The following is a 14,983-nucleotide window of genomic DNA, read 5'->3' as shown; positions in this document are numbered from 1 at the left end:
CCCCCCACCTCCCACCCCACGTGAGCAGATTTGGGTTTGCTTGTTCAGCATCTACCGTCAGCTCCCTGACATCAAGGACCACGTCTGTCTTGCTCCAGCCAAGCAGGGAGCCTGGCCCACCGCTGAGGAATGCTCCAGGGGTTACTCCCTTTAAGTAACCCACCCGCAACAGGGAGGCTGCCCGTACCCAACCCACGCTCTCCGGGACTCAGGTCTTATCAGTCTGATCCAGTGCAAGTCTGGGTACACGGAAACTAGCCCACACGGTCCCCAGGGAGCTCACATGTACCTTCTAGGACAGACTAGCCTCAGGGCACCAGTGCCTCTTTGGATTTCTTTCCTGGGACTTCTCTGACCTCACAGGAGCCCTCAATCCCTGGGGACCCTCAACCGAGGGGCAGGGAACTCCATGGATCAATGCTCCCCCCTCCTGTCTCCCAAACTCAGAAATGGGGGAAATGCTTGGAGGTGTCTGGAGGAGCCCTGCCCCTCTTTCTCTGTTTGTCCTAAGATTCCTGGGTCACGTTTGGTTTCATAGGGAAGCTACAACAGGTCCCCTGGGATGGATCGGGTGGGGGGGAGCTGCCCTGCTGGGACAACCTGTGGGAGGGGCTGGCTGTGCACAGACTCTCGCTGAGCCGGATGCAGGCAGAGGCGCCACACTGGCTAAGAAGTGGAAACTGCCTGGTGTGTATGGCTGAGGAATGGATAAGCAAACGGTGGAATATGACTTGGCCATGAAAATGAACAGGTAGGTGAGCTCCAGGACACTGTGAGAGCTGTCACAAAGGACCAGCATCGTGGGATCCATTTATGTGAACCGTCCGGAGCAGGCAGACACAGCAGGGAGACTCCTGGTTGCAGGGGCTGAGGGAGGGCTGAGGGGGTGGGGTGGCTGGTAACAGGTGCAGGGTTCTGGGGCAGATGAAATGGTCGAAAATCAACGGTGGTGATGGTCGCACAGCTCTGTGAACATACCACACCCCTGGCTCTTACACTTCAGGTGGGTGAAATGCATGCTATGTGAGTTCTATCTCAATAAAGCTGTTGTTTAAAAAACAACAGAGAAGTCCCAAGTGCGGAGAGATGGCAGGAGCAGAGCCCACACCCACTCTGCTCCACAGGCCCCTCCTACCAGCTCCGCACAGCTGGTGATGGGGCTGCTGCATGCGGGGTGGGTGGTGTTTGAACCAGGTCAGAGCTCCTGACAAGGAGACCTCCGCTCCTCGCACGGCCCTCCAGCCTTGCCCCCTCCCTCCCTGCTTCCTGCCCTGCTCCACACAGACTCTCCCAGGCAGACCCCCACAGCCCTGCCTCTGGCTCCGGCCTCAGCCCACCCCCACCCGGCAATTCACATCTTTTCCCCAATCTCCATCCTGCATCCGTGTCCCTGGAAACCTCAGCCAGGCCTCGGTTGCTAGGAGAATGGAATGAGAGAGCCTAGGCAAAGGTGAGGGGGGCACCCCGGGAAGCATCTGAAAGCAGCCCCCAGTGGAGCCTGCCGCGCCATATGGTGCTCAGACGCTGGAGAGAGGGCGCTAAACCACATCCCGATGAACAGCTGACAGCAAAATCGCTGCTCTAGATCTTTCAAAATATTGGGTGTGCAAGGAAAAATGTGAGAATTTCTTATAAATGGCTTGCTAAGCCCCAGAAGTGATACCATCAACTCATTTATAAGCAAGAGAAACGGAAATGTTTCAAGATTTTTTTCCAAACTGTTTCTCAAAGAAAATACAAGATGAAGAACAGAAACAGGCGCCAGTTGGCGGCTAAGGGAAGAAAACACTCAGGGCAGGGAGCTGAGATACTGTCGCTCCTGAACCACCTCCCCTGCCAACTCGACTTTGCTCTGGGGTGGTTCTGCTATTGGTGTGCTGGGTAGGTTTTTAGGAGAGAGGCGCATCTTTCCTAAAATAAACAATGGAAGAATGGAGTCAGCTGCCACCTGCTAGGAGCCGGGAAAACCCGGAAGGCAAGGAGCAGAGCCCACACTCTCCGGTACGGCACCCTGGGGACCCCACCTAGCAGAGCCCTTTACAGCCCCACCAGACATGCTTCCCCCTTCCTCTTCCCCCTCCCCCTCCCCCCTCACCTGTGCCGTCCCTTCTAGCTGGACCGCCCTCCCCTTCACCTGGCGCCCCCCCACACATTCTTCAAGATCCTTTCAGACATCGCGCCTGAAAGAGGGTGTCTGACTCTGCCCCGCCTAGGGCTGTCGGAAGCCCCCCAGCCGGACTGCACAGAGCCCACCCCCAGTCCATGACTGTCAGACACTCTGCCCCACACCCCCACCACGCAGCCCCTGCACACCTTCCAGCCCCTGCCTCCACGCCTCCAGAGGCAGGATGCTTCCTCTCCGAGGCCCCTGGGACAGAGATCTGCTGGGGACATGGACCACTCTGGGTGACCTGGCACGGCAATTTCCTGCGGGGGTTTTACATGTGGAGGGACAGGTGCTGAATTCCCACTCTGCTGCTGCTGCTGGCTGCCAGTGGGGGCCGGTTCCCCAGTTCTACAGCAAGTCACACCTCACTGAACCCAGATTCCAACACACGCGCCGTCTCCAGAAGACAGCCCATCACATCCTGGAACAAGCCTTCACCCCTCTCTCCTGCCAGGGAGGCCACAGTCTCCCACGGGAGCAGGGAGTCGCCACGCTCGCCAACACGGAGCTGAGCTTACCTGAAATCCGAAGCAGATGGTGGGGAAGACACTAAACACAGAGGTCCAGGAGGAAGGGCTGCAAACAGACAAGAGCAGGTGTTCATTACAAAAGGCTAACTTCACAGCCACGCTCAATTTGAAGACGAGTTTTAAAGACCAGAAAGGTGTCACTGAGCACGGCTGTAAAATGTATTTTTAATTATTGCGTCCACTCCCAGGTTTGGGAGATGGGAAGGGTAGGCATGCTCTGTGTTGCACTCTCTAATTACATTTGAGCTGACACTTTGGTAACTTGACATTCTCTGGGTGGGCAGAGCTTGGAAAGGGCCCGGCGAGCAGGAACTCCCAGCCTCCCTCTGAGGCTGCCTCCTCCTGTGAGGTTAGGGCTGGGGAGCTCAGGCAGCCTCCATTCAAACAGACCCCAGCAGGTGCAGGGATGGTTTGACCTCTGCCCAAGCTCCATAAAGGACAGAGGTGTGCATGGAAATTTTCAGGACGGTGGCCCTCAAGCTTCCTTTGGCAAGTAGCTGTAGGTGCCAGCAACCAGCACCTTTAGGGACATATAGTGAAATGGGGTGTAAATAACACCTGCTACAGAATCAGGGTTTCCTGGTTGTGCCAGAATAATGGCCCCCAAAGAGGCCCATGTCCGAATCCCAGCAACCTGGGAATAAGTGAGCGGACAGGTGTGCGTCGGGGTAAGGACCCGGGTGGGAGGTGACCCTGGTTATCTAGGCCCAATGTGTCGCATGAATCCCTGAGATGAGAACCTTTCCTGGGGGTGGGCGGAGGGGGCTGTGACTCCGGAGATAGGGTCAGAGAAGGAATGCTGCTGGCTTTACAGACGGAGGCAGGGCCATGAGCCACGGAGAGCGAGTGTCCCCTAGAAGCTGGGAAAGGCCAGGAAACAGATTCTCGCCCAGAGCCTCCAAGAGGAACACAGCCCTGCCAACACCTTGACTGTAGCCCCGCGAGGCCCATTTGGGACTTCTGGCCTCCAGAGATGAGAGAGAGTACATCTGTGCTGTGTAAGCCCCCGGTGGGTGGTAGTTTGTCACAGCAGCCACGGGACACGTGCACAGTGCTGACTCCTGCTTGTGCTGCACACGCTGACTTAACTCTGAAGGCCGCTCATGGCGCCGCCCCACCGGGCCGGGCTTCCCACACTTCCCTCAACTGCCCTGTCCCTGGTGCCAGACTTCCTGTAACCACCAGAGTGCCCATGTAGGCACGGCCCCATCTGCCTGCCTGCATCCCCTGGGCCCACATGTGCAGGCCCCTTGGCCCCGGGAAAGAGACCCCAGAGCACAGGACCTCCCCTCCCCCTGACTCGAGGCTGCAGATGAGCAGTGAGCCTGGCCCTCTCCTCATTGGTTCTTCCTTCGCTAAGAGGTCCGTCAGCATAAATAGGGGCTGGGGCCTCTGTCCCTCATGACTCCCGCCCATTCCTCTCCCCTCCTCAGAAGAGCTCTTTCCTGCCTCCTCCCTTCTCTCCTGAACCCAGTCCACCTGGGCCTTCACTGCCTCTCCTGCCCTGACCAAGTACCACCACCAGCAGCCTCCAAATCCACGCCCAGGGCTCAGCCCATTGTAACCAGGAGCAACATTTGGCAATGATCACGCCAACTTCCTGAAATTTTGTTCACCGACATCTGCGACCCACCTACTATTGTCCTCTATCCTGGTTGAGTAGTGTCCCCCCGAATTTACATCCACTGGGAACCTCAGAGGGATGCCTCATTTGGGAATGGGTCTCTGTAGATGTGGTTAGTTAATTAAGATGGGGTCACACAGGAGTAGGTTGGGAGCTGGTGCAATGACGGGTGTCCTTACAGGAAGGGAACAGACACCCAGGGAGAGGCCGCGTGACGACGGAGGCAGAGACTGGAGCGAGGCATCCACCTTCCAGCCAGGGACCACTGGCAGCCCCGGGAGCTGGACGAGGCGGGCAGGGCCTCCCCTGGAGCCTCCAGAGGAAGCCTGGCCTCCCCGCCTTGATTTTGGACTCCTGGCTTCCAGAACTGAGAGAGGATAAGCTGTTTTTGTGTGAAGCCACCAGGTTTGTGGTCATTTGTGGTCATTGTTAGCTCCAGAACGCTAACACATGCGACTCCCACCCCTCCACAGCTCCTCCTCCTCCCCTGACCTCCCAGTGCCGGACAGAGCACTGTGGGTTCTGAGTGTACCACCTGCCCAGTCCCGGGCCTTCAATGCCATCTCTGGGCGGACACCAGCCACGTTTCTCCCTCCAGCCCAGCTTCTCTCTCCCTGAATCCAGACACAGGTCTGACAAGCTCCCTGTACCTTCATTTGGGCATTCAAAGCCGATCCCAACTTCACACCCCCTCTTTCTCCCCCAGCCACCTGCTCCTCTCGCCTCCTCCCCCCTAGGAAACAGCACCACCACCTTCCTGGTGCTCAGGCCAGAGCTCAGAGCCACCCTGGACTCCGCTCTCTCATGCTCCACTTCCAATCCGTCGGCCAGGAGGGGCCACATAATTTGTGGGGCCCAGTGCAAAATGAACATGGCGGACCCCTGTTCGACAACCATTAAGAACATTGGGATGGCCCTAGCCAGTTTGGCTCAGTGGATAGAGCGTCGGCCTGCGGACTGAAAGGTCCCAGGTTCGATTCCAGTCAAGGGCATGTACTTTGGTTGTGCGCACATCCCCAGTGTGGGGTGTGCAGGAGGCAGCTGATCCATGTTTCTCTCTCATTGATGTTTTTGACTCTCTATCTCTCTCCCTTCTTCTCTGTAAAAAATCAATAAAATAAAAAAACATTAAATAAAACAAAAGAACACTGGGATGGTGGCAACAGGGCATTAAACCGAGTGCAAGGTCCTTCTGTACGCAGCCCTGGTAAGTTCATAGGTCACATGCCTACGGAGCTGGCCTGTCACCCGAAGATCTAATTTCAAGCCCCTGCTGTGCTCACACCCTGAAGCAGCTGCCCAGCAAAACCCTTCCTCAGTGAGGCTCCGCGTCCCCACAGGACACCCGCCCCCTCCTGGTCTTGCTCAGGCCGGTGGGGTCACACTCGCCTCTGTCACTCCTGCTCCCTCTGCCCAGGCGTTGGCATCTCGCCGGCCGGTTCCACCGGCTCCAGGCTGTGGGGACACTGCTGAGAAAGCCCAGGAGCCAGGGTGGAGGGGCTTAGAGCTGTGTTCCTTGGCCTGTCCCTGGTTCTACTACCCACAGCTGTGTCCATTCTTGGGGGACAGGGGCCTTTGCTGGGACCTCAGGCATCAGAGACACCAGGCGTTTTGCTGAGAGGAGCGGGGCTCTGTGCAAACAGTGGGGAAAAGTGTCCTTCCTACAGGATCCCCTGCAGCACCCCAGAAGCCAGGGAAGGCCATCCCCTCGGACTCACCTCAGCGCAGGACGGGGCTCAGGAGCAAGGTCCTGGGGCCTCAGGTAGTACTGCGCCACGATGACCAGGGCCAGGTAGCAGGCGGCCAGGGTGCCTAGGAAGCTAACACACAGATGATGCATGACCACAAACACAGAGGGGGTCTGAATGCCGGCTCTGCCCACACGGGCAAGGTGCCAGGCAGTTCTCAGGGCTCCGTGCCTTGGGTCCCTCATCTGCAAGCGGGGATGTGGGAGATCTTTCAGGCAGGACTGTGCTCAGGCCCAGGGTCAGATTGGGCCAGTTCCTAACTGGCCGCACCTGCGAGGCTGTGGTGACCACCGGCACCATCTCTCCAACGGCCACTCAGCCTCGGATGTGGCAGCTAAGCCAGGACACCTGCTGTGGGGAGGAGGACCCCTGACTCAGTGGGGCGGGACGGGAGACTGGAGGGCTGGGGGCACCTAGGGGCTCTCGTCCCCTACCCCCTGTTTCTCCGTTTCCAAGATAAGACGTCCATTGCTGCTCTGAACACAACAGGGAAACACAAGTTGCAAATTTGCATGAATACTTTTGCCAGACTCTTTTCCTTCAAAAATATGCATAAAGCCACAGCCCACAGTATGAAAAATAGTCTGTGTATGTCTGCCTCTGCCTGTGAGTGCGCACGCGTGGGCAAATGAAGTCTGTAATAGTTAAAGAAAACAGCAGCAGCAGGTTATGCGTTATGATAGTTTTCTCTTTTGCTTCTCTCTATTTCCTATCACACACACATGTTACTTGTGTGATTTTTAATGTTTTCCCCCTTCTCCAAATGGGAAGGCCAACGCTAACAGCTCCCCTAGCAGAGGCGGACCGAGCCCCCCTCCCTGCCCCCCCAAATACCAACCCAGGGCAGTGGGGACCCAGTCAAAGCCGCTGCCCTGCCAGGAAGCCTGCAGCCCCGTACCTCGTGACTTTCTGGAACCTGATCTCCCTCGGGGCGGACAGGGGCAGGATGACCAGCATGGAGAGCAGGGTCAAGGTGAAGCGCTGGTCAGCGTACCAGGGCTGCAGGGCAGGCAGGAGGAAGTCACACACTGGTGGGAAGGCGGAGGAAGGGGGCCGCAGTGAGCCCATGGCTCTCACCCAGCAGTCAGAGTCCTGCCCGGGGGCGCCCCCGCTCTCCATCCCTGGCCGGGGTTGCCATGGACACTGTCAGCCCTGTGAGTCTAAAGGGATGGGACAAGCGTGATGGGGACCCCATCATGTGCCACCACGAAGGAAGGATCTGGCTGCAGAAACTCATTCAACAGACGCTCACTGGGCTCCTCCCAGCCAGGCACTGCTCCCCGTGCTCGAATCCAGCCACAGGTGAGACAAAGGACCTACCCTGAGGCACCTGGGCCCTTATGTGCTTGTAACACAGCGGTTCTCAACCTGTGGGTTGTGACCCCTTTGGTGGTCGAACGATCCTTTCACAGGGGTCGCCTAATATCAGATATTTATATTTAGATATTTACATGACGATTCATAACAGTAGCATCATTACAGTTATGAAGTAGCAACGAAAATAATTGTATGGTTGGGTCACAACATGAGGAACTGTATTTAAAGGGCCAGAAGGTTGAGAACCACTGTTGTACCAGATCCTTCTGTTTCTGCTTGAGAGCTCAGGGGGGCATGGGTCTAGCAGGGGCCAGGGTGGCTTTTTGGTGCTGGGCAAAGCCGTGTTCTCTGTCACCACTGCACAACAAACTACCCAGCATGGCCTGGCGCGTCCACTTGATTATCTGCCATGAGCAGGATGTGAAGAAGGAGATAGGGCTGAGCTGGCTACTTCTGCTCCATGTGGGACCCATGGGGGTCACTTGAGGGTATTTGGCTGGTGGGAGGGCTGGTCTGGAGGGTTCTCGGTGGCTCTCCCCACATCAGGTGCCTGGTGGGGGCACCGTGGCTCAGCTGGGCCTTCCCTGCAGTTTTGGGGCCTCTCCACATGGACCCCCTTGTCCAGTGATGGCGAACCTTTTGAGCTCGGCGTGTCAGCATTTTGAAAAACCCTAACTTTCCCCCCCCCCCTTCCCCCCAGTACCTAACCAGAAACACACACAATGCCCTCTCCTCCCGTCAACCCCCCCAGAACCAGGCGGCCTGTATCTAATCAACTCTAATCACTCTGGCTCCACCGCTGACCCTGCACGCGGCTTCAGAACCCTCCTCACACGGCAGTACGGCCCGGCGAGCCGAGGTGAAGCTGACGTGGTCTCGACTTGCCACTTGCAAGCAGGGCGTTTTATGCTCATTTACCCACCATAGGCTCAGATCTACCAACCTCAATGCTGCCCCAAACATAGAAGCCTCTAATCGCAGCACCCCAGAGCCAGGGGCCTTTTTATTCACGGCTAAAGTGACGGAGAGAGCAAACCAAAGAAACATCAAAATGTCGGAGCAAAATCTAACCATATCAGTAATTACATTCCAATTAGAAGTCTGTCTGAGATCATCAAGATGATTTTTAAAATAACCACGACCCGACCATGTGCTACCTACGAGAAATGCACTGGGAAGCCCATGTCAGTTTGGTTCACAGAGAATGAACAGGAAGAGAAACACTGCATAGCCACTAATCTGAAGGCAGCTGGAGCGCCCACTTTTACAGTAGAGGAGGGTGATTTAGCGACCAAGTATCACCAGAGACAAAAGCGGGTATTTCATAACAATAAAAGGGTAGTTGGTGGTGGGTGCCTATGACGGAGCTTCCAGGACCATGAGGTGAAACTGGACAGTTAAAAATGAGAAACATAAAATCTTCAACTGTGATTGCAGGCTTAACACCCTCGCTCAGGCGAATAGAATAACTAGACCCAAAACGTCAGCAAGGCTATGAAGACCTGCTCAAAGCTGTGGAGAACCTTGACCGGATGGAGAGTTCCAGAACACTGCACCCCACGCAAAATGCCCACCATCACAGAACATGTGGGGGCCCACAGGGCAGTCTCAAAGACCAAAAAAACGGAAATCACCAAGTGTGTTGTCTGACCACAATGCAATGAAGATAGAACCCAAAAAGGGATCTCAAAAAAGTCCCGAATAATTAGAAATCAAACCACACAACGTTAAACACCCTGTGAGTCAAAGTTTAACAAACTTAACAAACGTTTTGAATGGGACAAAAATGAAAATAGATATCAAAATTGATGGGGATGCTACTAAAGCCGTGCTCAGAGGGAAATCGTTAGTGGGGAACTAGAGGCCCAAGTGCAGGGAGTTTAGTCTCCAACGTCCCAAAACGCAAGGTGTGATTGGTTCTCTCCCACAGGGGCTTCTCTGCAGTGGATCCCACTAGACAGCCAGCCACAGCCTGTCCCTGTCCCCCCCAACCCCCCCACCCCCAGGACTCTCCTTGTGCTGGTAATTACTAATTCCAAGTCTCCCATCTCCAGGACGTTAGGAGCTCAGGGGTGGTCTCGGTTTCTGCTGTCCCCCAGGGTCCCGCTCAGTGTCCACGTCCTGTTCCAAACCAGGAGCCCCAGGGGGCATAAGGAGCACCGAACCCTGAGGCCACCCACCTCCAGTGCAAGTACTCACGCTTCTCCAGCTGGTCCCCGATCACCCTGAGGAAGGCCACGGAGATCATGAGCAGGTTGATGATGAAGCAGGCCTCGCACAGCTTCCCGATGGCAGGTCCGCACAGCCCTCGAACCACGCCCTGGTAGGTGGTCTGGCCACTGACGGAGGCGGCATAGCCCAGGATGACCAGCCCACTGATCAGGAAGACCAAGGAGACCTGCAGAGCAGGACTGTGGGCCAGGGTGCTCCCAAAGGCCACCACCCAGCCAGCTGCCCCTGGGGACTTGGATATGGCTCCCTCCACTGGGCCTCTCACCTGTAGAAGTCATGCTGCCTATGGCCCGGGGCCCCTCCCCTGCCCTGAAACTAGAGCTGCAGGGCAGGTGGACTGTTGAGGCCTTGCTGGTAGTCAGTCTGGGATTCACACTACTCTGCCCAGATGGACAAATGAGGACTCAGAAACCCAGATGGTGCTAAAACTGCACGGGCTACATGTATACAAGGGTTATCACCTGAAGAGGCACAACAAATGCACCTCTGTCAAGACACAGAACACTCTACCACCCTGACGTGCCCTCCTGGCCCATCCTAGTCACTCTATGCCCCAATCCTGTCCCCAGAAACCACTGGTCTAATATTTTTCTACTTTTACATATTTTGGTATCTGGTTTCTTCCTCGGTGTCGTGCTTGTGCGATCCAGCCACACTGGTGATCACGTGTTACTCCTGTTTTTGCCGAGGGCCACCCCCTGTGTGGATGCAGTCACAGTTGCTTCCTCCGGCCTGCTGCTGACAGGCACCTGGTGGTTCTTAGTTTCTGGCTACTGTGAATAAAGCGCTGAGCACCCAGAACAAGTCCTTGTGAGGACCTGTGTTTTGTCTTCCTGGACATGCCCTCAGGAGAATTGCTGGGTCATAGATTAGACCCGTTTTTAACTAAGAAATTGCCAAACTGCTTTCCCAAGTGCCTGTGCCACTGGACACCCGCATCGGTGCATGGGAGCCCCACTTGCTGCATGGAGCTAAATGGTTCTGAGCCTCTGCAGGACCGGTGATTACCTGCCCCAAACTGAACTTGGTCTCCAGGCCTCCACACCCCTGCCCCGGGTTCTAGGGAAGAATGCTGAGCTGGGACACGCTCAGACAGCGCACGGCCCTGACCAGCACACTCTGTGACTCCAGACGCCACAACACAGCTGCAGGGGAGGAACATCTAATTGGACTGTGGGAGAGGAGCTTGGAACTCCCGAGTTGGGAGGAACACATGGCTCCCTTCGGTCCCTGAACCTTTGCCCATGCCAGTTCCTCTGCCTGGAACGCCCTTCCGCCTCCACCACTTCCCCTCACCTGGTGAACGCCTAATCTTCCCCCTCCTCTCCAAGGCCATTTCCTCCAGAAAGCCTTCCTGACACTTCACCCTCAGGTGGACTCAGCCCCTCATCTCCGGCTCTCATAGAACTATGCCTTCTTGGGTACACTGCCTGCCGTGGGCAGAATGGTGGTCCCCAAAAGACAAGCCCACAACCTCACCTCCACCACCGGTGCAGGTGACTTACTGGGCAGTCTCTGCAGATGTAATTAAATAAAAAGGGATCTTTGCAGGTGTAATTAAGGACCTTGAGATGGGTCATCCTGGACCCTCTGGGTGACCCTGAAATCCAATGACAAGTGCCTTAGACGAGACAGAAGACATAAAAAGGAGGCTCTGTGATGATGGAACAGAGGCTGGGGTGATGTGGCCACAAGCCAAGGGATGCCTGGGGCCACCAGGAGCTGGAAGAGGCAGGAAGGAGGGAGCAGGGCCCTGCTGACAGACTGCTTTCACACTTCTGTGTCCAGGACTGTGAGAGGACACATTTCTGCTGTTTTAATCCACTCAGTTTGTGGTCCTTGGTCTAGTAGCCCAAGGACATATGCTTACAACATACACGACAGGGTCTCCAACATCTCTCACCCAGAGCCCCTCAGCTCTGTGAACACTGGGCTTGTGGCATTTTCTGCTCACCATTTAGTCCCCAGAGAGCTGCCTGACACATAGCAGCAAGATAGGTACTTGAGGATGAAGGGAAGCGGGGTGGGGACTAAGGGATCCTCTGCCAGTGAGGCATTCGCGAGAGGGACCCTGACAGACAGCAAAGAGCCCTTATTGCTCATGCCCAGGCTCCGCCTCTGCAACTTCTAACTGCGGGTCAGGTTCATTCGGTCTTAGTAATCCTCCAATGCTAACGGGTCCTGAGAGACCTACCACCTCGCACCACTGACCTCCTGGTGGTGGGAATGTTTAAATGTGCCCCAAGTCCAAATTGGCCCCTTGCAAAGGGGACAGAGCAGAAGTCTCCCAAGAGGAGGGGAGAGGCGGGGAGGGGCAGTGGGCCCATTACCAGCTGATTCCTTCGCTTGTCCAGGGTTTCAATTCATTCACATCTTTAGACCACACTGTACAATGTGCAAGCCACACTCGCAGCCTCCACGTCACCAGGAGCTCCTCAGGATGCACAGCCTCAGCCCTGCCCAGCCCTGCTGAGTCAGCATCTGCATTTCAGCAAGGGGCCCAGGAGCGCTGCAGGGGTGTGAGGAGTGGGGGCGACAGCTCTGCTTCCCAGCCCTGCCTGCCACCCTGAGCTGGACACCTCTGTGCCCAACCATGCCCCCTGCATTCACTCCTCATTGTCTGAAAGGGCAGCCTTTTGTTTTGTTAATCCTCACCCTAAGATATTGTTTTCCATTGTTGTTTTTTCAGGGAGAGTGGAAGAGGAGGGAGGGAAGGAGGGAAGGGGGTGAGGAAAGTGAAAGAGAGACAAAGAGAGAGAGAGAGAGAGAGAGAGAGAGAGAGAAACATTGATTGGTTACCTCATGCACCGGCCCCAACCAGGTTGGGGATAGAACCTGCAATCCAGGTACCTGCCCTTGACCGAGAATCGAACCCATGACCCTTCGGTACAAAGGCTGATGCTCTAACCACTGAGACCACTGGCCAGAGCTGAAAGGGCAGCCTTCCTGTTGCACTCCTCCAAACACAGCTATGGTGCACCTCTCATGCACCTGGACAAGTCCTTCCATTTCCACTGGGCACAGTGCAACGTCACCCCCTCAGAGTCCTCCGACCACCTGTTATGTTGCCCCACCCTCTGTCATGTGACCCTCCGAACACTACCCAAGGGGAAGGGAGGGCCTACACACAAAACGGGGACTGCCGGAGACCAATTCCAGCATGTCATAATTTCAAGAGTTTCATCAAAAAGTTGATGAGACTTGGGGACTCAGCAGGGTTGAGTCACACATGTAGTCACCTGTTGGGAATGGCTAAAAGCATTTCCCCAAACCTGAATAGGAAATTGACTGTGGCTGCCAGACACTCAAAGGTCATCTTAATCTACATGTTATTGCCTCCTACTAGCCAAACACCTGAACAGCCGTAGGCTAATTCCCTCATTCTGACAATGTTTCTGTATACCCTTTGCAGTGTGTATCTCTGCCTCACCTCAGGACCAGTTGTGTTAATAAAAAGCATGGGGTCCTGGGGATGAGGAGAGAACCTAAGACCTTAGACTTAAGACCTTGGAACTTAGCTCCTTTAGCTAAGCTCCTCTGACCCCCAATGCTTTTCTAAATTATATCTCATCTCCGGACTCTTTATTAGTCTCTGGATTCCTATTTAACATCTACACACAGCCTTCTCCAAGTTCCTGAACCCTTCTCGATGCTGGGACAAGAACCCCGGCACCGGACCATTAAGAACAGGACCGTTATCAGCTGGCTGCCATGGAAAAGCATGTGGGCTGCCTGTCAAAGGGCGTACCACGGAACACGGCTCCTGGCAGCCAGAGAATCACTGCAAACAAATGAAAGCTGCGCTAATCAGTGCCTCTTCTCTGCTACAGCCGCTCAGCCCTGACCGCCTGGAAAGGGAGCTCAGCTGGAAGGCAGGCCCTGGAAGTGGCTGCCGGCCTCTGACACGGCAGTGGGCCTGGCCCAGCTCCCATGGGGGTGTCCCAGCCAGTCCTGGTCCTGACCCGATCTGAACGTGGACCTGAGACCAGCGGGCAAGTGAGGTCAACTGGCCAGGCGATTGCTCAGAGACCGAGTGTTCTCCGCGCTTTCCCAGCAGAGATGTCAGGTTCATTGGATCCAGGTGTTGTGCCTGGCAGCAGCCTGGGCGGGTAGAGGCTGTTGTGTGCCCAGGTACAGTTATCTTCTCCCCTCATGAGCTCAGCGAGCAGAAAACCAAACCCCACAGATGTACATAGTTTCTAAGACAGGCAGCTCCCCCCTGGATCCTGCCCGGGAGACACCCCCAATCACTTCCCAGGGGCTTACCAGCTCTACCAGGAAGGCGGGGGCCACCCCACCGGCCTTGTAGAAGGCCCAGGGGAAGTTGAGCAGGCCGGCCCCCAGCGCAGATTTCAGGAGGATGAAGGCAGCGCTCAGTGAGGACAGACCGGGGCTGGCAGTCCCAGGCTTTTCCAAAAGGCCTCTGCTTCCAGGGGTCTGTCCCTCCATGGCTAGAAGCAGCAGAAGGGTGGAGAGGAGACAGTCTTCGCACTTCCTTCCCCGTTCATAGCCGGTATCACTCTCTGGCTGCGAAAGGCCTCTCCCCAGTTGTCCCAGCTACATCTCCCTCTTCCTGCACCTCTGCTGCCCCTTTTCCTTGCTCACTCACTGGCCCATCACTTCTCTTCCTCACTGCTTTCCCCCTCCCCCCCTAGCTTTCTACCAGCTTATCCTCACTCCTGCTCTCAAACTAAAACGAAGGACCCCATCACAGCCCTCGGCTCCCTCCCCCATATCCCCACCTCTCTGACAGCCCTAGTCCTTACCACCAAGTGCAAACTTCAAGGTGAGAGACAGTCTTTGGCCACCTTGGACTCGGACGGACAGTCGGACGGACGGGAACTCAGGCCCACTCCAGGTGGTTCCGCTGCATTTCTTGGGCCCAGACGGGTGGAAGAAGGAAGAGTCCAGCTCGGCAAGGGTGGGTCATGAGTGAGTCGTGAACTAAGGGAGCCCTAAAGAGCATGTGTTTGGGTCATGTCCCAAAACCTAGGGGAGCAGAGACTTGAAGTCAGGGCCATCTGTCCCAAGAACTTGCAGCTTCTGAGACTTCTGGCCTGAGGAAGTCTGAAGGCTCCCTCCCCTCCTCCCTGTAGGCGGGGCTTTACCCATCTGCGGAGTGGGAGAGGGAGCTCAGCTGGGTGGAATCAAGGAAGGGGCACACGTGACCTCACGACCTCACGCAGTGATCTGGGTCAGTTTCTCCAGTGCCTCCTCCCTCCATGCCTGAGACCCCCAGTATGAGGGGGGGAGGAAAGAGCTTGGAGCGCAGCATGTGTCACCTGTTAGCAGTGATCTCCCCAAGCCCACCTGCACAGGGGGTCTGTGTGCCTGCCTCACAGGGGGTGCAGGAAGCGGTAGACGG

General features: G+C 56.0%; 1 protein-coding gene across 2 annotated transcripts in view; it reads right to left on the bottom strand.

The window, feature by feature from the left end:
* Nucleotides 1-14,682, bottom strand: part of SLC38A8 (solute carrier family 38 member 8) — a 21,808-nt gene extending 7,126 nt beyond the window's left edge. The window contains exons 1-6 of one of the 2 annotated variants that reach the window (XM_006762246.2): nt 14,385-14,682; nt 13,885-14,069; nt 9,586-9,784; nt 6,968-7,097; nt 6,040-6,141; nt 2,686-2,743 (exon numbers count right to left, since the gene is read on the bottom strand). In XM_006762246.2, coding sequence (XP_006762309.1) covers nt 2,686-2,743; nt 6,040-6,141; nt 6,968-7,097; nt 9,586-9,784; nt 13,885-14,067 — 672 coding nt within the window. In that variant the 5' untranslated portion in view covers nt 14,068-14,069; nt 14,385-14,682. Of the gene's footprint in view, nt 1-2,685; nt 2,744-6,039; nt 6,142-6,967; nt 7,098-9,585; nt 10,927-13,884; nt 14,070-14,384 lie in introns of those variants that run through there. The other variant, XM_015562988.1, reaches the window with a different exon arrangement.
* Between the last annotated feature and the right edge of the window lie 301 nt (nt 14,683-14,983).

The sequence above is a fragment of the Myotis davidii genome, unplaced genomic scaffold, assembly GCF_000327345.1.
Source record: "Myotis davidii unplaced genomic scaffold, ASM32734v1 scaffold77, whole genome shotgun sequence".
Taxonomy (NCBI): Eukaryota; Metazoa; Chordata; class Mammalia; order Chiroptera; family Vespertilionidae; genus Myotis; species Myotis davidii.
Note: the sequence above shows the minus strand (reverse complement) of the source record. Positions and strands in the feature narration are given on the sequence as shown.